This window comes from Scleropages formosus, chromosome 11, assembly GCF_900964775.1.
Source record: "Scleropages formosus chromosome 11, fSclFor1.1, whole genome shotgun sequence".
Taxonomy (NCBI): domain Eukaryota; kingdom Metazoa; phylum Chordata; class Actinopteri; order Osteoglossiformes; family Osteoglossidae; genus Scleropages; species Scleropages formosus.
Window position 1 is genome coordinate 4231551 of NC_041816.1, and position 24149 is coordinate 4255699.

General features: G+C 43.0%; 1 protein-coding gene across 3 annotated transcripts in view; it reads right to left on the reverse strand.

Moving 5' to 3' along the window:
- dennd2b (DENN domain containing 2B) overlaps positions 1–24149 on the reverse strand; it is a 46607-nt gene that overhangs the window by 22258 nt on the left and 200 nt on the right. The window contains exons 1-5 of one of the 3 annotated variants that reach the window (XM_018752704.2): positions 13562–13611; positions 12935–13156; positions 9526–9630; positions 4183–5430; positions 2557–2702 (exon numbers count right to left, since the gene is read on the reverse strand). In XM_018752704.2, the coding sequence (XP_018608220.1) occupies positions 2557–2702; positions 4183–5430; positions 9526–9599 (1468 nt within the window). In that variant the 5' untranslated portion in view covers positions 9600–9630; positions 12935–13156; positions 13562–13611. The other 2 variants (XM_018752705.2, XM_018752703.2) reach the window with 2 other exon arrangements.

The following is a 24149-nucleotide window of genomic DNA, read 5'->3' on the forward strand; positions in this document are numbered from 1 at the left end:
AGGTTTGATCCCCAACTCTAGCTGTAGTACTGTTGTGCAAAGTACTTACCATAAAGTGCTCCAGTAAAATTACCCCACTGTATATAGGTAAATAATTGTAACCCTAACATTGCAAGTTGCTTTCGAGAAAAGAGTGAAATCGACAGCTCCAGGACACCTAGTTATAAGGAGCATTTGGTCTCCTCAGTAGGGTGGGATTTTCTGATATGCCACATCAGAGCCCCAGGGAACAGAAGCAGTTCCTGAACCCCTGTGGGTGGGAGACATGGCTGGGGTTCTCACCCTCTTATTGCTCACAATGACATGCGCAGTCATTTAGGCACCTGCACAGTGGAGGGTGTAATCTAGTGAACAGCACTGTTCTCCAAATGTGTTACGTTCACAGAAGAAGTCTGCAGTCAGCCATGTGAAAAGAAGCGAGTGTTTCAAAGCACGCACATCTGAGGGGGTGTCAGATTCATTAACAAATATGGATTGGGTAGATGAAGGCTACACAACACTCTTTGACACTCTTTCACAGAAGACACTGACAGACAGAAAAAAAACACGTAAATGTAATACATAAGATTTTCAGCACTCGGCATCTCACACATCATCTGAAACTGCTTATCCCATGTGGGGTCGCGGGAGCCTAACCCGGTAACACAGAGCACAGGGGGAGGGGACACACCCAGGACGGGATGGCAGTATGTTGTAAGGCACCGCAAGCGGGACTCGAACCCCAGACCCACCGGAGAGCAGGACCCAGTCAAACCCACTGCACCACTACACCCCCCGGCACTCAGCATCTTTATTTTATAATTGTCTCTAAAACTGTCAGCGTGTCTTCCGCCTGTCAGTAAGAAAAACCTCTGCATGGGCTTTTGGTCTCTGAATGGTACACACAAATGTTATCTCCTTCCATATCTCACATATTCCACCCTGGAGAATTCAACCCACAGAGGAGCCACACTAGTAGTTGAGACCTTATGGTGCCATGGATGTGGTTGACCATCGTCTTCTTCTGTCTTTGGTCTATGGAACAAAACCTTCATGGACATAGGGGAGAACTTGCAACCTTCACACGAAGTTTCATCGCATAGGCTCTAATATTAAAATGGGACAGCAGTCATGTCTAAACACATACATTCACTCTAAAGTTCTTTGGTTTAAGTTCCAGGAGGTGCTCCACTGTTGTACCTTTTAGAATAGTACTTACTCTAAGTTTCTTAAAAGGATCTAGTTAAACTGCCTATTTACATTGCTTCCATGTATAAGGTTTTTCATTTCATACATCACAAATAGTTCATGTTGCTCTTCTGATTTACTGCCGTAACATTTTTCAGTCAAATGGGCCACACATAAGATGCTAAATGGGCCAGAGGCTAAGAATGGACAGGTCTTTGAACCCCGGTTCCCTGAAGTACATTCCTCAGCTGAAATCCCCTCATGTAGTCTATGTGCAGAGTTCAGTTTGGGCCCAAGTCATCTGGCCTATAAACTGATTTAAGATTGTGCTGCTGGAACATGAATGTGTCTTTTGTCTTTCGCCTGAAGAAGAAACAGCGAAGGCTTAGCCAAGAACACAGACAAAGTCTAGCCCCAAGGGCCCCAAAGCGAGAACCGTAGTGCTCGGTCTGGATCGGTGCGTGCAACACAGATACGCAGCAGGGTAAGTGCATCCACCAAAATGCACCTGTCCACCAACTCAATCTACTACCTGCCCAAAAGATTGCCTCTTGGTACAGTTTTGTACACGCTCAGCCCGAGAAGAGCCTCAGCTATATGTCTGCCATGTGACAATTCCTTGACTATGGCAGAGTTATAGCCCATTTCAGCCCACTTCACCCTCCACCCATATGTCTCAGGGGGGCTTTATGCATCATCAACATCAACGAGACCCTGCACTGTCCTCAGGGCATTGCTGTAAAGCTTGAAGTGGATAGCTGAGCTATGTGGGAATTCAGTGGAAAGAGCACTTTTTAATCCTCTCCAATGTGAGCAAGTAAACATTCCTTATTTTATCCTAATTTTCCTAAAAGAACCCAGGCTTAGACTGAGACCCTTCTAAATCTCGCCTTTTTAATATCAAATGTTGTCAGTTTAGTAAAGATGACCTATTATGTTTGCCCAAAATCTCACATGGAAACTGACCTGTCATTGTAAAAAAATAGCCACAATTGTCAAATTCTTAAGTAAAGCATACAAAGCATAATGCAGATACTTTCAGGAGAACTAAGGATACAAATGAAAGACTTTCAGTCATGTGTTCATGTAGCCTTTATGAGCCCGAAAATCATGGCCTTCACAGCAAATCAGCACTGAGCGTAAATGGACATTTTCTCAGCAAGCATCAAGCTGTAACGCTGACTGGGGATAACCCCCAGACCTCTGCTAACCCCTGGCTGTATGAAAATATTTATTTGTGTGAGAAATGAAGCTGGTATGTTAAATATTCCTGGGATTCTGGCACCAATGAAGCTGTTTGTCTTCCCGGAACACAGGCTGCAAAAATGCCCCACGGATGGGTCAGAGCGTTCACAGACTCTCCACTGCCGTGTGCCGGCGACAGCTCACCTGCAATGTCCTCATAGGCGTTCTCCTCCAGAGTGCTTTTGGAGCTGGGGCGGCTGCAGACCTCTGGGGAAGCGGTACCATTCTCCGTGGGCGAGGAAGGGTACGAGGAGGGCAGGCTAGCCGCATCCTCAGACTCACATGACTCTCTGGATCACCCAGGTACCCGAGTTCATGGAGAGGGGCAAAGAGAGAAGAAAGGACAAAAGTCAGTGAGCAAATTACAAGAATTAAGGACTGGGTCCAAGGGAGTAGGTCTGAAAAAACAAGACAAAGAGTCCAGGATTGAGAAATCATACATCAAAGGTGGACCCCAGGAACCTGACAGTGCAATAGAGTAGGCCATATCTCAACAGCATTTAGTAGGGCTGCCAACTAACAAGACAGCAAGAGGAGAGGCTTGCATGTGCTGGGTAAGAGAACAGTAGCCCAACTGTGTGGATGGCCAAGAGCAAAATATTTCCTGTTTGTTTACGCTGCACAAAAACATGCACAATTATTTTCAGATGCATGCTGCATGCTGAACACAGCGGGGTTTGCACGCGTCAGATTTTCACCATATAGTCTGGAGATGCCGAACAATGCAAAAATGTAAGTTTCAAATCCATGACACTGACAATGCCTATGCCATTTCTGCAACTGAGGGTGCGCATCAAATGATGGCCAAACATTAAAAAAAAAAATCTTTCTTCATGTCACAAAAATAAGACAAATATCTATTTTTCATCAGTGTGGTAAGGTTTATCACTAGAAACATCTTGATCTCTTGAAACATTTAAGGTAGTAGCCAACTGCAGTCATTACGAAAGCATACCTTAAATTGTCCCTGTCCAGAATTATTAACTGATTTTTTATTTTACAGTCTTGGACAAGGCAGTAGGGTAACAATGAGCAGAGTGAAAGCTTAAGGTAAAAAAAAAAAAAAAAAAAAACATTTGAACTGTTACGATTTCCAGTGCTGTTTAAGTTATCCTCAATGACTGAGATGCAGTATTGTTTTCCAACTCATAACTTTATAGAAAATTCAGGGGTATAGTATATACATAAATAAACCCACATCACACTCCTAATTCTTCTTCTAAAATGCACATTGGAAAAATCATAGCAACCTCAAACAACTCTTAGGCAAGAAGAAAAATGATCATTATTCATAGAAACTATGCTGGTAAATCAACACAAGGGCTCAGCATGAGCAAAACTGATGTCTGCCCTGTGGTCAGTCACCTTCCCAACACTTGACTGACATGTCTCCAAATGCAAACACCATAAATCATCTGTATGTCTTATTAACACTCACAGGAAAAGTACACACATTCTCAGCCATCAAATTTCTTTGCTGCAAACGAATAAATGTGGGTTTGTCTTTTGCCTTCGCAAATCTGCACACCGCTTGCTCTCCTTTTCTTTTCCAGCAGAGCCAATTTTGTGGTTTTAAGCTGGAGAACCACACACAGCCCAAGAATTCACAGGACAATAATGTGAAAACTCAGCACCAGGGAGGGGGGTCTTACACAAATAGCGCATGGAACAAAAACCCAATTATCTATGTAAAAACCTCTCCTTCCAGTTTACTCTTCCTTCCATATGAAGTTATAAACATTACATGCATACTTTAGAAGACTGTCTTACCTGTCCAGGACTCTCTTGTAGGGGCTTCCTTCAACCTTCTGGCTTTGAGCCCTGCTAGGGGGGGGAGTACTGGGGAGTGGGGGAGGAGAATCAAGGGAGCTGGGAGGTAGACCATTGCTTGGCAATGTGCTATTGTGGTTGTGGTTGGCTTCATACTCAAAGGTGCGCTTGGGTTTGGGCACGGGGTTGACCGACAGACCCCCCTGCATTTCGAGAGAGGCCAGCTCAGGACTGTTTGAGCACATGCCGCCTTGCTGCTTCAGCCTGACAAGACCATCGGGATCTGAGGGAGCGTCCATCTCGGTGGCAACAGAAACAATGCTGCCCCTCTTGGCACCTCGCACACTGTATGACTCCTCGGGTCCACCTATCGTGAACCTCTTGTTATGCAAATTTTCAGGGGCATAGCAGCTGCTGGGGTACTGAGGAGGGTTCGGTGAGGGGCTCTCCTTCAGTGCCTGCTCAATCTTTTGTATGCGATTGAGGACGGCAGAGGTATCCTTGCGGCTGGCGAAGGAGCGAAGGAAAAGCCCCGTGGCCTCCGTTTTGCTGGGCCGCTTTTCAAAGCGGCCGAGGCACTCCCGATCTGAGGCTGTAGCCACCTCCTCCTCCTCAGTCTCTGGATAGGAGCACTCAGAGAAGGCCATGCTCGTCCTACGGATGCCTTTGAAGTCAAAAGTCTTGTCGCTGCAGGGTGAAGACAGGAGGCTGGAGCAGACCTCGCTGCCTCCTCCTCGCTCGCCCAGCTGCCTCTTTTCAATGCACAGGCTCATCTTAGTCAGAGCCTCTCTCCGACATTCCCATTCGGAGATCCTCTTGCGGATGCCGGCAGAAGAATGGCATGTAACCGGACGGCCCAGTGAGAGGGTTCGCTGGTGGTGGCTGCGAACTGAGGCTGGAATCAAGGAGAGGGTGCTCCAGCCTGCCGAGCCAGCACCAGCCTCCTGCCCGTTCTCCTTCTTCTCCTGGTCACCCTCCCCTTCAGATTGCTTGTAGTTGGAGAGCTTGCTGTCCAGGCAACTGAAGCTCTCGGCCTTCGGGAGCCGGCCCTGGGAGATGAGGTCAGATGGGCATGAAAGTCCAGGGCGCAGGCTGGCGCTCTTGCTGCTCCAGGGCCGCCCACTTGGGGGCTTCTCATCACTTGCCTTGGAGTACCTGTTCTGTCGAGAACCTTCCTCACTGTCGCTCAACGTCTGGGCTAGTCCCTTCACATTCGAGAGATCTGGAGGTGGGGATGTGGACTGGTACCTGGGAAAACAATGAACAGAAGGAGGAAAACTCTGTTTGATGAACAGCCTCTAAGAGAATCAGACATCATCACCTGCTGAGAATGTACACAGAAATAAACGGAGAATGGCATGAAGAACAGGCAGTCACCTCAGGTGTTTGCTGACTGTCACAGATTAATCATTACACAAGCGTCCAGCACATGGAAGAAAGAAAAACACACTCCTCCCAGAGAGCAAAGAGGAGGAAGAAACGTTCAATATGCGGATTTCTCTGAGATAATAACTGAGCCGAAACTTTTGACCACCGATGAAAAATAATCAGTGGAAAAGTACCTCTGCAATTTAACATACGTTTGGCAGAATCCAATTAAAATCCCATCCAAAGCAAACACAGATCCTCAGTAAAAATGCATGTGTGGAGTTTTCCATGTAATAAAATGATCTCAGTAAAATTTATGTGGACCCCACACATGGAACCAGTTAAACCAGGCATACAAGGAGATTGGACTCTCCTATCTCCCACAACATAGCAAAACCCAATCTACTCTCACAGTCATGTGAAGCACAGGTGAGAAACTTTCTGAATGTTACACTCCCATGTTACCTGACACAGGATCCTCAAACCTTGTTACATCTGCTGCTCAAATCGCTCATCACTGTGCTGAAGAGCTCCTCCCTTCAGCAGGGTCCCAAACTGAAGTTGTGAAAGAAATGGATTTTTGTTGTGAACATAACTCCTCTCTTCTTATTCTTCTGCTCTTTTGTTTTCCCAAAGTCTACACCTCCAGATAAAACATGTGGAAACATAACATGGAACGGATTGTGGGAACAAAGAGTGGAAGCTGTAGGGGAGCCAAGACAATGATCTTTGGAGCAGGTTAGGACAGATAGAGCCACACCCCCACCAAACTCTACAACAGTGGGAATAGGACTCACACCTGGGAATCTCCAGGCCCCGAGTGTGTGTGACTTAGCACTTCATCTCGGGTGCTATGTGGTGAGCCCACATCTCCGAAAAAATACCACAGACATCAAGTCAACATGTTAGCATTAAATAGCTACATATGGCATTAATGGATTTATAGAAATGTGTAAAATGTATGATCAAAATCTATCCCAGTGCTCTCCTTCTCCACAATCTGTTGCTCTATAGGTATATATTTTTAAAAGTAATATGTTGCGATAACCAAGATATTTATACTCTGAACAGATCCTGTAATAGATTGTGGATCTATATCTCAGTTTCTGTAAACACCTTAAAGACCTACCATCTGGCTGTTGCAAAACAACTGGCCTACTAGGATGGCACCTACATTACCTTATTCAAAACAACCTTTGACCCTAAAATAATCTAGAAGGCAAAGAGAAAGATGAAGGCTGGAAAAAATAAAAATGATATGTTTCATTTCTTAAAATATTAATGAAACTGAAGAATGAACATTTTGCACTTCAATGAATAAACCGCAGGGTTATTTTTGTGACTCTCTTTTAAACTGCTACCAGCACTGTGCAATATATCCGTCAGGCTCCTGTCCAAGCCTTTATTTTATGATGTTACCCAGATTTAAATTCAATCTGCCATAGAATAACAGAGCACTTTTAAAAATACCCCCAGGGCACGCCTTGGCCATGATGGCTCCAACAGCAGCCGTAAAACAAGCCCGTTTGACTCTGAAACTGAGCTCCTGTGAGCTCCTTCACAAAGTCCGAGAGCAAGCCTAGCACTTCCTTATGCTGCTGAGTCACACTTGGGTGATGGGCTGGTGAACAAATGGGATAAAACCTGTGAAAACAAGCGCACGTGGATGTACCAACATATTGACAATATCCGGAACCGATCAGACAGTAACTGCATGCAAGAAGCTGCTTAGGTATAGCACTTACGGGCAATCACACAGCAGATCATTCGCAGCTCGTGGGCCTGTCAACCTTTTTTCAGTCTCGCCCAAAAGGCAGGGAGGTGTGAGGTTCAGATTGGCCTGATCAATAGACAGGTACCCTTCAAAAAAGATTAACTAGACTCCTCGGGCCATCTAATTCTCTTGTTTCTTAGGACTGGCAAGTTCCTGCACAGGATTATCAACCATCTTTCTTTCTTTTTTTTCTTTTCTGTCTTTCTTTTCCCACAGACATGTATCTGTCCTCTGATTTACAACATGGTAAGAGGGTTTTGTACACGGAAAGCTATGTGCTCACCTGCCGGAAACCATCCTCACAATCCCAAACTATTCTGGGATGATCCTCTCAGTCATAATATTTTGCAGGAATCCCGTCTTGGTTTAACCACAATATTGTTTTACACCATCCAAAAGATGTTTCAGAAGGTAGCTATGACATGGTTGTTTTCCCTTCTACATGTAAATCATTTCTTTGTTTTTTTCATTTTTCAAAAACATTTTTTTAATCTAATTACCAGGAACGTGCAACGTGTATTTCCATCGGTTTGTTTGATTTCAGAACAGAGCTGGCAGGGACAGATGGATCACTACCAGACTATATATTTCAGTGCTATTCAGAAGTGGCCAAAGAGCTAACAGTGAGTTGATTGCCAGGGACAGCTATATACTCCCAATGCAGGCATTGCTGCCATCCTTGTTCGCTCTTATTACACACTATTTCATGCAAGTATTTTTTGGGCAGCAGAACTCCCACTAGACCTGCTGTTATTTTCTGTGCCAACATGCGGTTAATAGGGGAGACGTATTTTGTGCAGAACTTTAGTCACGCTGCAACTGGAAGGAGGATAGGACCTTCTCCTCCCTACCCATATTTCTTGTTTCTGGTCTTATTTACAATCATAAGCCTCTCAATTAACATATGGTTTAAAAAAAACTCCAGGTTCAGAAGTTGTGTGACATGTAACTCTTGCTCAAGGCACTCAACCATAAGAGAAAAAAGGTGACCAGTCTTGCGAAGCTTTCATCCTAAAGCCTTGTCTGCTCTTCTTCTTACACATACCAACATTGGCACTTTACATGCAAAATTCACCAAGCTTGGCAACAAAATATACACACATGCAATGCCTACAACCGCTTATCCTGAGCAGGGTCGCAACGAGCCAGAGCCTAACTCGGCAACACAGGGTGCAAGGATGCCACTCCGCCGCAGGGCACCCCAAGCAGGACTCAAACCCCAGACCCACCAGGGAGCAGGACCCAGCCAAACCCGCTGAGCCACCGCACCCCCCTGCAAAGAAATACTTCACACTTAAATGAGACTTTTCTCAAAAGAAGTAGAGACCACACTATGGCAGTACACAGAGCACTCCCTTCTCTAGAAAATGCTAAATACATTCAATCATTCAGTTAATACATTTCATTTAAACTCAGGTCCTACTACTATTCTTTAATATGCGTTGTGCTGTGGTCAGTCAAACTGCCGTCGGTATTAGTGTTCTATTTGCTGTTCCAAGCTCAAACTCTAGTAGACGATGAACTTTGCCAGGCTGAGCTTCGTAATTCCTTTCCATTGGTACTGCCTGACCAGGATCCGGTCATCTGCTGACTTCCCGGGGGTATCCGGGTGCCCACCTGACCACTCCAGAATCTGCCTGTTGCATATGGTACTATTTTCTTTAACATGCTCAGTAGAAGCAGACAGCTAATTTGCCTTTAATTCCTGGAGAGTTTTCTACAGTACCAGTCCTAGGAGATTTGTTCACTCTCATCAATTCTGGTCTTCCCACTTTTAACTGTACGTTATTGTCATTAAGTATGCTGTATATTTCATGTAATTTTTTTGCACTCTACCAGTCAGAATTTTAGGAAAGAGCTGTACTCTCTGTGGGAACTATGTGACCTTGTTAAATCTGACACATTACCCACATTCTACGAAAGTGACTGAATTACCAAGGTGCTGTCTGCAGTATCAGTGCATCACACACCCGGATTGAGAAGAGATTAGCCAATTAGACAGGCTCCAGTTTATTGGTTGTGTGTTTTTTCAAACACTTGTCATCAGCTCAGAGCATCAAAGGAAGGACATGAATACACTGCTTTCATTACTCAAGACAGTATAATTAAGGGGAATTGACAGATATTAATTACAACAGAGAGATATGATGGTATGACTCACATCAAGTCCACTCATGCATCCCAAGGGGATTATCACTGACCTGTCCAGGATATCCCGTGAGACTTTACCCCCTCCACTTTGGGGAGCAGCCTTGGCGCTCTTGTTGGCGGTCATGGTTGGTTATGCCTGTGGACCTCCCACTCAGCTGGTAAAACAGGTGACAAAAGATATTACATTATTTACACTACCTGCATTATATAACATTTCATTTCCAGGTGCATGGCCATCTTTGACTTTTCTGTTATAATTATGAGTGGTATGTTACTATGGTGTTGTTACGTCCACGCCTGCACCATAATCGACAGCAGCTGACACCAATCAAGCACCCGACTGAGCGCTCTCCTTTAAAAGACCCTCCACAGCTCCCGTACAATGGCGGAATCTCACTGAGACAGCCGTCCCTCCTGCACTATGTCTAGTTCTTCCTCGTCACTTGCTTCCTGTCTCCGTTTCCCGACTTTCGACCCTTCGCTTTATGCCCTGACCACGTCCTCGGATCCTTGCTCTCACTCTGACCGCCGACCTACCGACTCTTCGCCCGTCGCCGACAACGAGAACTTGCCTGATCCCTTGATTCCTGACAACCGATCCTGCACTTGGATTCAGCTGCCCCCGCGTCCTCGGTTCCGCGTGACAGGTGTTTAGAGTTTTTTCAATTATCCTTATCTATGCGTAAATAAAACAGTTGTTGAACCATATTGAAGAACTCATCTGTTAGCCTACAAGTATGTTCAGCACCCAGCAGCTATTAAATCTAGTTTAGTGCTGTGAATGTAAGACAAGGCAGTGGGGTCCTCGCACCAGAAACGGCAGTAACCCCCAGCATATGTTACGCAAAAAAGATGATGATTGTCGATGACTGCCAACAGCCTGAGTAATCTTCCAGAAGACTGTAAAATCCTTTTGGTAATTTTCAGTTCAAATGTGTAATATGTTGTTTAGCAAAACAAAAGAAAAAAAATCAACCACTCCAAATAGTGCTGGACCCCACAAAAACCAGATGAACAGAATACACATTTTCAAATGATGCTTATGCACAACACACACACACACACACACACACACACTTTCGGAACCGCTTGTCCCATACGGGGTCACGGGGAACCGGAGCCTACCCAGCAACACAGGGCGTATGGCCAGAAGGGGAGGGGACACACCCAGGACGGGACGCCAGTCCGCTGCAATGCACCCCAAGCGGGACTCGAACCCCAGACCCACCAGAGAGCAGGACCCGATCCAACCCACTGCACCACCGCGCCCCCCTTACACACAACACATTGCAGCTAATATGAATAGACGACTGTTCATTAAGAAGACAAAAAATAACATGTTTCACAACTTACACTGGAGAGTCTTGGAAAACTTGTGCAACAAGGTCGATGTACTGCATAAATATTAGGCCAGAACTATGACAAATAGGGACCTTAATCCCTGTGATTTGGCATGTCGTATCGGGTAGCAGAAAGCATGATTTCATTGCATTCCATAAGATGTGAGTAAACATACAGCTACAACTCGCAAGCTGAAGGCTTTCACATGAGACCAAACCAGTAGGTTTCTGGTGTGCAGTTGTACACCACTAGAGATGTAAAATGAGTGAAAATGATCACAAGTTCACAAAGGTAACGAAAAGAAAGGCTGAAAACTGAAAAAAAAATGCATATGGTTGGCTTCTACAACAATTCAGAAACTGAGGTTTGGGACAACAGGCAAGTGAAATCACAGCTCTGTTCCTCTCCACTGATTTCCAGAGTAACTTCTAAGGGTGAATTAAACCAAGTGACACAGCAAGGGGCCATTAGTGAACTAGTCAATTAGGAAGTGGCCTCAGAATGACCTTGAGCTCCACCGCTCCTCTGTCACATACCGTGTGAAGAGCAGAGGAGATGCAATCCTGTTCTTTTCGGACTGGAATTTCTGAGCGTATTCAGCTCCATTTGAAAGGGGCAGCCAAGATAAACAGACAAAAGCTGCTCAAGGAGAAGAGATTACTTTTTCCCATGAATGTGTGTGCACCTCCAAGGCTGAGAAGACACCTGACTGTGTTTTCATTGCGGATATCAGGTTCACTGGGTTGTGGAGGAGACTTGGGCTTTCAGTGCTTCAAACCCATGAAACTAAATATAGTGAGACCCCCACCCCAAGACCATCTGCGCTGGTCATTTAAATTAATTAATGAAGAATGGCACTTCACATCTAACTGCACCAGCAGAGTAAAAACCCATGTTATTCAAGCCTGTATTCATTATGAATCCATCTAACCAATTTTTAGTATTATGATACCATATTTTTCACCTGTAAAAAGGAAAAAGAAGAAAAAAAACTATTCTGATGCCATGCAAACTTGAGTTAGTGTAGAAATTAAACAGTATATACAGCATATTACACATGGCTTCACAATCAGGGGGTGCATTTCTGTCTATTAAACCTCTATTCAGCTAAAATCCAGAACATTCCCGCAGCCGGCAGTATCCCAAAGATCATTTCATCACTTCCTCCCATTTTCATCATTCTTTACCAACCTAGACTCGTGTGCTCCTTTCCTTGGTTGTTTACTCTCATCAAGTTAAAGGAATGAAAAAGCTTGATCCCTCAGTTGAAGAGGGATTTCTTTTCACTCCCTTCATTTTATTTTGTTTTAAAATTGGAAGGCCTGGTCTGGTTTATGCAGAGGCCAGTGTGAATCTCTTTAAGATCAGAGGGAGGGGGCTGCTTGTTTACAGGAAGTTATCCAAAGTAACTGAACAAGTACTAAACTCTACAGAGACATGCGGGGGTGCATTCCAACTGTCAGCAATTTCCTGTTTCTTATAATCGCAGTGACACTGATCTCCGCTTCACTCCAGCTCCATAAATGTCCTACCTGTCAGGCTCCTGTGAAACTCTTCTGTACTTTTTACCTTCTATCTTTTTAGTGAAGAAACGGTTGATTGAGATAACGGGCCAGTCTCTTGTGTCAAATAACACTAAATAACTGCTGGCACTGACTTTGTGCTAACAAAAAAGGGCTTCACTGCATATCCGTTGTTTGCCAACACATACAGCATCTTGACCTCACACTAACACCTCCAGCAGCCCTAGGAGGATTGCTGGACAATTCCAGGTCTCTCAGTCTGTTGCATCTAAGTAGTGACTTATTAACAGTAAGCTATCAGACAGCTACTTTAGGTTTAATGCAACATTTGCAGCACACAACTGCATTTTAAAACAAGCAGCTGAGACGGGATATGAGCACTTAGTATAATCCATTTGCGAAATTCTGCAAGGGAAAAAAACCAGGAAGACAAAAGTTTACGATTCTTTGGCAGAGATGAATATGAAGGAGATATTTGGAGCAACATATCATAACTGGGTAGTTACAGCAGAACAAACTAACCTGAATGGAAGGCATCAGTTGGCATCAGGAGCAGTTGGTGGAGAGCTCATAAGTTAGAGGAAAGAGAAATCACCTATGACATGCTGTGGATTCCAGACAGCAGGAACTACTGGCACAGACTGGAGCTTTGATTCCATATGTATGCAGAATCTCAGTGGTTACTTGGCCCCCACCACCAAATGCAGTTGAACATCCTCTTCTTCAGACTGCTGCTTTCCTTCTGCTTCAGTCATGCAGAGTTTATACGAGTGACAGCAGACAGGACTCGGTCCAACAACAACATTCATGCAGACTGCTGGAAAAGACAAAGGAAGTGGCTTTCTTGATAGACCTGGGAAAACCTGGTATTCTTTACAAAAGACACGGCACCTACAGGGAACTGTAGCTCAAGAATGAGTCAGTCTTTTCATTAAAGTTACATTACATTATATTAAAGTAACTGACAAAAAATAAGAAAATCCAGGGTAAAGAATGTCCTCTGACAAAAACTCAAGTTGAAGAGAAACCTGTCAAGCAGTTAAAACGCAATCCATTAAAGTTCTAAAAATATATAATCAGTAATACTTTTCCAGAGAACAGCATTAAATAATATAATTCCCTGCTTCATAATAAAATGGCTGTGTTTAGTTCAGCTCCCAGAGAATTTTAGTTCTATTTTTAATAACACTCAACACCGTTAAGACTTATTAGCCGCACTCACTCCCCAGGAACTTCACATCCATCTTGACAATGTTAGGGAAAGAAGAGGGCTTTCAGCAAGTGAGATGTCTCCCAGCACCGCTCAGAATCAGGGTGTTTGTGCCGAAGAGCGATGTGTCTGAGATTTGCCAGATCTGCCAGGATGGGTCCAAACAGAAACCTGCAAGTACATCTAACGCTAATAAGGTTTGTCACCCTGTTAATCGAGAAGTATCACTCACTTTGAGCGTAATGTCAGCTGGCACCAGGGATGCTTGAAAGAAATGCAGCAGCTTCCGTCCTGGGTCGAGCTGCTGAAGGTTATGGATTCAGGTCCCCCAGCAAGGCTCATCGTTCAAGGCTCAAGCAGCTGCATTTTCTATGCACTGCTCCACTCAGAGGTTTAGTAAAAGCTAATCCCAGCTCCTATGCTCTTCTAATTTTATGCAAACAAGCACTGAAAATAGTCTTCAGATTTGTGGCTAACTGTATTTTCAGCAGTTTGTTAAACCTGGTAGGTGCTGAGCAGAACATTTATTATTACAGTATAAAAACTGTTGGCATTTTTTAATGTATTCCTTTCCAAGGTCTGTAATCCATGATTTCCTTCAGTGAGAGAGATAATCTTAAAACCCTAACCTCTCTGTAATTGGCCAGTGGGCTGTAGCCCACAAATACGAGGCAAGTTAATAGCCACGTACGTAGTACCATAGGGGATCTGTGACTTGCATGCTGACTGGGACCGATCCAGCCTAGTACATCATGGGAAGAATGTGCTAAAGCCACATTTCACACATGGTCAGATCAGCTTGAAAAATTCTACTGATTACTCAAGTTGCGTGAAAGGTCCAAAGATGAACAACATATGCTGGAAACAAAGGACTCTCTGTTCAGTGTCCCAAGGTGAAGTTCATGGTTAAAAAGTAAGCTTTTTATCAGTGAGTGAAAACTTGATGCCTGGTGGTCTTCCCTATACATATCAGAAACAGGTCAAAATGTGGTGAGGACCTGTGCTTGGCTGACCATGACTGGATGACAGCCTTCAGAAGAAAAGCACTTTCAGCTGGCATGTGCCACTATCAGGTCACCTAGACACAAATGCACTTGGAAAGGTCAAAGATGAGATTGCCAGAACACATTATTTTCATTATTATATACATTTTTTTTTAAACCTCAAGAAGATTTCAGTGGTCTTCTTATCTGCTATGCAACCTTGCATTTCATGGTAACTTTAATTGTGGCTAAGTGTGCACTGTTTTGGAGTTAAAGATAATTAAAGAACTATGTCAGACTTGTAGCGCTATGATCTGTTTTAAACTCTACCTAGTGAGGATATTTCCATTTATTTATTCATCAGACAAAAGCGACTTCCAACAAACTCTATGTAGTGTTATCAGGCCACACACCTTATTCACCAAGGTGACTTACACTGCTAGTACTGTACACTACTTATAATGGGTCACTCCTCCATCAATCACACACTATGGGTGAACCAGAACGGCATGTCTTTGGAGTGTGGGAGGAAACCAGAGCACCCAGAGGAAATCCACACAAACACAGGGAGATCATGCAAACTCCACACAGACTGAGCAGGGAGTGAACCCACGTCCTCTCGCACCACCCAGGTGCTGTGAGACAGCAGCATTACTTGCTGTGCCACCGTGCTGCCCGAAGATAAGGTTACAATTATTAGTTACAAGCTTACCATCATTTACCCATTTACACAGCATGGTAATGCTTAAAGTATGTGCATATAAGGTGTGAGCATGAAGGTGGTTTCCAGCCCACTGCACCTCTCAGAATGCATGAAACAGTGCCGGTGCTTTCAGCTCATCAGCAGCCCTGATATATTTAAAACCCCCAGGGAGCTTGCTCACAGCCAAAAATGAGCTTGGGTCTGGGGGAGCAAAAACTCAACAAACCCTCAAAACTTTCCAGACTTCATAAATGGCCAGGAGACAGGACCAAACAGGCCCGGCTATTCACAAGAGATTCTCATGTACTTCAACAATAAGCCCCACCCAGCTCCACTTCACTATTCCCGGTTCGCACCCTGGGGGGTTGGATTTTTGTTAAAAATTTTAATGTCAGGCGCAAGACCTTGAGGCTGGAGCTCAATTACAATACAAATACCACGGTGCATGGAGCCAGGATCTGCCCCTAGACACTTGCTCGCAGCACAATGTAATATTATATGGTCCTCATAATGGTCGTACACGGTGAAACGTATAGTCCGACCACTCAGCGCACGTGCAGGTTGACTGGGACCAGTGTCTATTTAAGTCGTGTTTACACTGAGCATGAAAAATGTCTCTCAAAAAAAACTGAGGAATAGAGAACTCAAATTCTTTGCTACAGACTCAACAGTTCCACATGGAAACAATGTGGAGAACAGAGTGAAAAGCGAAGGGATGCTCAGTGTCCCTCAATGCTCATTCTGAGAAATCTCCTTTGTCTCATCGTAGGAGATGTCCTGGCTGTCACAGCACCAGAAACCAGAGGTTGCCGTCACCTCTGCTGCATTAACATCATCCTGGGTATGAGGATGTATGTGGTCAGTGTTTCAGAAGAATCACAGCAATGTGTATGATACAGCCAGTGTAAAGGCAAGCATGATCCTGCCTGCACCTCACCTCATATTGAAAAGCTCCCTTCACCAATAGCAGCAAGATTCCTCTGAAAACAGTGTGGGATGTTTGGAAGAATATCATACAGTCTGGGCATTCCAGACAGGTCAGGTTTCTTTCTACTGGAGAATGTTGCTATAATGTAATATGACAAACTGGCGACTGGAGTGGGCAGAGCAATTTCAGTATAACATACCTTGTAACCCACAGTGGAAAAGATTCACCTGAGCATTAGAGCAAAGCGAAGACCTAACTTCAGCCAAATCCTTGATATTACACATCCAGTAATAATAACTTTTAATACAGCATCAACAATAGAGGAAAAAGAGTACAACCTAGCATTTCAGTGCATATTCAGCTGCTACTTTGAAAGTTCTTAAATGTTTTACCAGCAAAATCAGATGTAATATTTAATATTATTTTTGACTTCATTGTCCTATAATAAGCTGATATAAGCAAGGATTTAAAATGACCTAAGCAGGTCTTAGCCAGCAAGGAGGCCTTTTAAAAATGTATATTGTCACCCCTGAATGCCCCACTTTGTCAAGATGCACTCTACAGGGTGGGACCACCTCCCTGGGGATTAGGAGGGTTCTATGACTCATTAAGTGCCAGGGTGGCTCATAATTGGACAAAGATAAGACCAGTGGACCTGTTCAGAAATAAGCATAAGGACTTATTGTACATTCTAAGTCATTCTATGGGCCACTGATATAATCACAATATCTGACCTAACGGTGAGCAGAAAAGCAGTGAAGGAGCACCCGCTGCCCAGTGAAGCAGCTGGGCGAATGTGACCAGGCCATTTGCTCTCACTGAAGGGATCCAAAACGGCATCCAAAGCCCAAATGCATCAGAGCCAAAATTACATGCAAGTGATGGATGTGCAAAGTTTTTATTGTGTACATGGTACGAAGGGCCTAGACATTGCCTGGGCACTGGCAGACACAAAAATGGACAGTAATGTCTGCTCATGTTTAGCAAAAGCTGCCCTGCACATGCCAAAATATGAATCAGTAAATACAACTTTGTTTTGACAGAAAATGGGTCAGCACATCAAATACACATTTTAAACGACTGGCATGTTTACCCCACTTTTACAACTCAACTAACTATTAAACTTTCCATAATTAAAACAACTGACATGACATACCTGGCACTGGCTTTTTTTCTATCACAGCAAGTCATTGTCAACACAAAGTTAATACACAGATTAAGCGATAACAGCAAAATCAAATCAGCAGAGGTCTTTCAAGGAGGTTTCTTTAAGAATCTGCAAATCCAACACACACACACACACACACACTTTCAGAACCGCTTGTCCCATACGGGGTCGCGGGGAACCGGAGCCAACCCGGTAACACAGGGCATAAGGCCGGAGGGGGAGGGGACACACCCAGGACGGGACGCCAGTCCATCGCAAGGCACTCCAAGCAGGACTCAAACCCCAGACCCACCAGAGAGCAGGACTGTGGTCCAACCCACTGCGCCACCGCACCCCCCAAGTTAAATGACAGTCCCCATAAATTTGTTGAACTGACCAAGGGATGTCTGCGTGGAGACAAAAAAAATCCAGTTAACCATTTACTCACTGGATGCTTTTCTAGAATGTAACTTACAATGACTTACGCGTTTGAACAACAGGGCAGTTTTTACTGCCACAATTCACTGTAAGTACCTTGATCAAGGGCAGTATAGCAGCAGCTGAATCCTTTCGGGTTCAAAATCAGCGGCTCTAACCACTAAGTTACCTAGTGCTCCTTATTTCAGGAAGATGCAAAATGGTACACAAGAACCAAGAATGAATTTGACTGAACACTGGTGCAGAGTGGATGTTGAGACATCGCTTTCTATGACTGCTTTCAACGCTTGGTCACTCCACTGAGTGTGAGCGGTACAGTCCCACACTAACCTTTGCCTGTATAAATAGTGAAGGGAAAACACAACCTCCCAGCCTCCCTGACTTTGCTCTGAGCAATCAATACAGACAAAAGTAAAACAGAGCTACATAACATAGCCTGTTAAGAAGTCGTAAAAAAAAATCCTACTGCAGAGGGGTCTTCATTAGACGTGGGGAGACGAGACCGAATAAAATATCCGAAATTTCTCAGAATTTTGTTCAGCTTGTCCATTTAAGTGAAAACAAAACTCGCAATTTATTTTATTTGTTCAAATGATGAAATTAAGTTTAATGTACGTAATGGACAATAATGGACAAATGCCATTAGTTGACATGCATGTGCTGCCACTGTATTGACCCCACTGCCAATTCTGCTGTACAGGTGCTGACTCCTGTAAGACATACAGCATACAGTTTCACTTCGTTCTTTAATTTTTAAAATTTTTTCTGATGCTTTTTTGCTTGGTTTTTAAAAATTAGACACTTAGAACTGTACATATATCTTTCAGTAAATATTACTAAAAAAACCTCACTTTTTTCTTTTATTTGAACATGCGTATGGACAAACTGCTTTTTTTTTTTTAAAAAAACATTAAAGCTTCTCGTACCTGTGCAAATACTTTTTTTTTTTTTTTTAACTAATGTTACATGGTTGACAGAGTGCAACAGTTCTGTTTTTACATTTGTTAGAATAGAAAAAAAAATAACTACACTGTCTCAGTTATTCCACAGGAAAGGTTGATGACATGAAGATTTTAGAAACACAAAAGGGATCCGGTACTGTCACGGTTGGCTGGTCTCTTCCACATATTCTGTAGGCTATTAAATCAGACTAAATCAACATATATTGTACGTTTCATTTTAAAAAAGAACAATTTTAGTAGGTGCAGTGTTCCGTATAGTAAATACTGACTTCCACACAATTGAAAACATCACGAAATACCCATAGATTTATAGAGAGTATATTAAGGATTCATACTTGCAACGATTACAGTTTCCATGTACAGAACTCTGGTATAACAGGTAAAAGGTCTCCGCCACAGTAAAATAAGGTAAGATAAGTCAGCAGGTTGGCAGCAGAACAAATTTCTGAACATATGTCTTACTTAAGTGTGAGCTATGGCTCACTTAGTCAGAAGCCCCTTTTATGCACATCAGATATATACTCTATACTGCACACAAGGAGTAGCATGAATAAAAAATGACATTACAGCTAGATGGATGTTATACCTGTTCTAATTGGCCTTTTTTAAAAAAAGCTGTAATGCCATTTTTGTCAACAATGGACCATCATTCTGCAAAAATTCTGCAAATGAACAGTTGCTGACTAAATCTGGTTTGTCCAGAAGCACGAAAGCAAATGCTAAAAACTGAAAATGTGAGCTTATAAGAATGACATTAACTACATATGCAATGTCCTGGAATGATCCAAACATCTGTGACTAATTCCCTGAAAGACAGAGGGGAGTGAAGCCTCAAGTCAGAGAGCACCAGCCTCCCAAAGACATGAGGAGATCTGCACATTTATAATTCCATAGATAATATTACATATAAAAAGCAAAATTTTTAAGGGAACATTAACTTTACGAGGCCAGGCTGAAAACCCAGATGCTGGGAGAACAGCTGTGTTGTTTAAGAGGTTTGCCTTCCATGTTGTGTTTGTTTCAAACCCTAGTTCAAAGTTCTGAAAACAACACTGTCCTACAATGTAAGAGTGGCATGGGGAAAAATTTAGACACCTGGAATGGAAAAAGGGGGTTTGAGCCACTGGTCGTAATGATGTCAAATAAAACTGATGTGCAGTAAATGACAAAAGCACTTCATGAGTCCAACAATAAATCTGTAATTTTACATACGTTTTTTGCATTTCTGAAAACAATATGGCTGGATTTGGGGGCTAATATGTCGTCTACCCTGAGGGGGTGATCAAGTTACAGATTATCGACATGTTAACTGCTGTGTCTGTGTCTGGTTACGGCTGACAAAACAGTCAGAGGATAACAACCCCAATTCCACAAAGAGCTCATCCATTTCTACGCTCCATTATGCTCCTCCACCTCCGGTCACATGGTAGTCAGACTCACAAAAAATGCAAAGTCTGTGTGTTCTGCCAAATCAATAAATACACCTCTGATTCCAGTGAGAAGCCTTTGACTGCACAGCCTGTGGAACAGGAACTCCCAACTCTACCCAACCTTGAGCCATCCCAGCATGCACTGCTCAGTCAGAGCAAAACAAAACCACCCAGACTAAACATCACCCCAAAGGGATGATGCCTGAAAGTGATGACACACAAATATAGGTCTGACTGTTTTGCTCGTAGAGCGTGGGCCGCATTTAAAACAAAGTTTTTATTTTTGGAAAAAAAAAACTGCTTCTGAAGTGACTGGTGGAATTAAAATACCATATTTTGATTGAGGTTTAATATTTTTTCACCCAATAAAGACAAAATGCCCTAAGAAAGAACATTTTTATAAAATTACATCATGTATATTTAGGATTGTGTGACCCCACAATGACCCCATCACATATAACAAAACTGGGAACCAAGATGAGAATTTATCTTATCAGTCACTTATACAACATGTGATCTGTGGCTTCTGCTAGTTATCAGAAGCATAAACAACACAACAACCATGGAACAGCTCCAAGATCCCATCTTTCACATCCCGTGCGATACAGAAAAAACCCATTTAATGGTTAACAACTTGACATATTAACTAGCGGTCCACAATTAACATGGACTAAACTGATCCATCATATCAGTTAGCAGCAACTGACTGAAACAACAGCAACACCAATTTAAAGTTTAAGACTTTATTCCGACTTCATTCTTCATTTACACTTCATTGTGCTATCATCGAGGTGATTCAGGTTCCATATAAGTTCTATCACTCTGACTACAATCTCATTTGATTTCTAAAATCCATATCTTGCAATGAGAGATTCCCTCAGAACAGCTGAATCCCTTCCATCATTCAAGAAGAGTCTCAAACCCATCTCTTTTGGACCCTCTTCTCTCATGATCTCCTAACTGCAACAGATATTTGCAGGATGCCATCTGTCATGACCATTTTGTAGGTCCTACCATGTCCTCTCTGGCTCAGTCCTACAGGCAGCTAATCATGCAATGTGCACCTGCAAAAACATTGATACCAGGCAAACAAACTATTATTTAAAGCTCATCATCTGTTGTGAAATGCACTTTTCACTTCTCTGAGTTGTATGACTCGTTAGAAAATTCTCTGCTGCATGAGTAAATTTAAATGTGAGCGTAGATGTCATGATTGGAAATTGGCCGACAATCATTGTTTGGGGGGGTAAACAAATAAGTGATGACTGGGAGTCCCATCCATTGAAAACTACTTCAGATATCTCGAATTAATGTATGGATTTTAGAAATTTTAGACATAGAAATTTATAAAACACAGAAATGAAAACTGCTGACATGCCGTGGACCAGTAGGTACTCCTTTTACACTGATGGAAACAATGTCATTGACTTCCTTGTTATGGAGTTGTTGCCTCTGCTCTATGACAGTTTAAAAGTTTTCTGAAGGAATGCAGTGCTGACTTTAAAACGACAGCTCTCCAACTATCTCCAGACAGCTGCGCGCACAAAAAAAGAAAACGTAAGGACTGCCATTGTTGACATGTAACCAAAAATCAAACTGGACCCGTCAGAATCCATACTGTTTCTGGCTGGCTTCACCTTGTATATTTCCTCAGCCTGTACTGAAGAACATTCCTTGCTTTGTATCCCTTACATGAGAAAATCTGTTTTTCAAAAGAAAAATAAGCATGGCAATTCTCATACTTCATACACGATCAAACCCCGAGAGCTGCAAGAGAAAAATTATCGTGCTTGCGGGCAAAGCGGACCTTTTCCTACTGTTTACTTCCTTTTCACAGTCAAATTGCGGCAATTTGTCCATACTTCTAAAGCTTTAAATCTATTTCGAGGCAGCTTCTCTGAGGATCTAAACAACCCCCTTGCGAAGCACCTGCTGAAGTCATTAAAGTGAAGCAAAACTTAACAGAACACTGTTCTTGGATTTATAATATTTCCTTTTTATGATTTTTTTAAGGGTCCTATCAGTCGTGTCCAGAAAATGTTGAGAAAAAACGCCACAGTACAACATCCATTATTCTGTACATCTTCCCCATACACCTCCTGTGAAGTATTACGTTGAGTCCTTTCCTTGCAGACGTCTGGCGATTTTTAAACAGCCAAAGGTCAGTGGGTTACTGAGGTTATGGAAATGAGGGCTGTCTGACATATTTGAGCTCCAAAACATAAAACATCTTAAGTGTCAAAAGCCCACAGGAGCAGGCCAGTCATAATCAATCATTGCATATGGTGTATAGTATGTAAGGAGATCTGAAACCCACACTAAACGGTCTGAAACCCTTTCACTCCAGGGACGTTTTGCTTAGCACAATTGGCTGAAAGCATTTGTCACAGAGCAGTAATTTAAAAAAAACTGACAAGCCAAATTACAGTATTTTTCTCTGTAAAAAGTTGCTTCCAGGGACATAGCGCATAAGACAGTTTGACACTGCTGTGATTATGGAGCAAATCATGCCCTGATAATTGAAGATACTCGTGCGCCAGCAATTTCTTTTGTGACACTTGTAATTTCTTATTTCAGACTGTATGCTTTCACAGTCCATGGCCCATAAAATTGAACTCCAATAAGTAGAACAATGAGATTTCCGTAAAATCCACTGCAGACAGATGGGCCACATAAAACATATACAGTAAATCACATTTTTTACATGGACGTTCAACAATGAACCATTAGTACTGGTGAAGCCCTGCTGTGAGGACATTATTGCTCCAGACTAAATTAATAAATAAAAGAACTATGTAACAAGAGACCCATTAATCGACATCTCGAAGTGTGATTAGTTGCAGGTGTAAAAGGTCTTCCTGGCTTTAAGCACCAGTGAGCAAAGGTCCAATTGGGGGAAGTGACTAGTATTTACTCTTAAATTAAACTCTTCAGTTCAGATGTTTAACGAAGATGTTAGATGCAAAATACGCGATGACAGACAAATGCAAATTTGTATATGTGAAAATGCGCATAAAGCAATTTTTTGCATTATGATAGCGATTACAAACATGGTATCGAACAGCTTCTCGCCGAAGCAGAAATTTAAGCTTCGTTAAAGGCTGAATATGTTATCTGTCCTTCAGTCCTAAGAGCATTACAGACTGTCAGGGGTCCCGTCCTTGACAGGGAGCTGGAGGAGACGCTCCAGTCGCATCCCAGTTCACTGCTGCCCCGGGCCCCTATCTTGATATTCCCACAGTTTGCAGTTGGGCAGATGGAACTTCCAGTGGTCTCCTTGCTCCAAGAGGAAGAGATTAGATGATCCACAATCCACTGGAGAATATGCCCACAGTCACAATCACTGCCATTCTGGGAGAATACAAGCATTTCAAGTTCATCTGGCAAATGTCAGGCTGCTAATGCAATCGGAAATATCTCAAATAAATACAGTGGGTTAAGAGAGTGCGAACTTTAAGATCATGACTTCCAAGTTTCTCAGTGTCACTTGTGCAATGCGTGTCCGTCGCACTGACCTTTCAGAACAAGGGGCTTGGAACTGAATGAATGTCGTTCACGCAGCTCGTAAGGGGCCCTTTAGCGCCCCCCTCGACCATTATGCGGTATTACACAGGGAGGCAGGAGCGCGCGCTGCTTCATCGTGTCTGGGAGACACTTCAAGAAACTACCGATTTGTTGAGAAGGAAAAGTTCGTGTATTCTGTTTATAATATCACATAAATAAATTTACATAGAATGGCACGTGTTTACACAAATCTAAAGGCGAATGTTTGCCGCCTTAAAAGTTAATCGCGAAATAAATCTTCCATCCATCACTCACTCACTCACTGAGTCACTCACTGCAGTGCATGCGCGAGAGTTACAATTTGAATTGCTGCAAACAAACCCGACAACACTGACAATGCAGTAATTTACACACTGGTAAGAAGTATAATTCCGCTGAGGTTATGAATGAATGCAATGTCATAAATTTTAACACACGTAATAATTTTAAATTATTGAGGAGACGT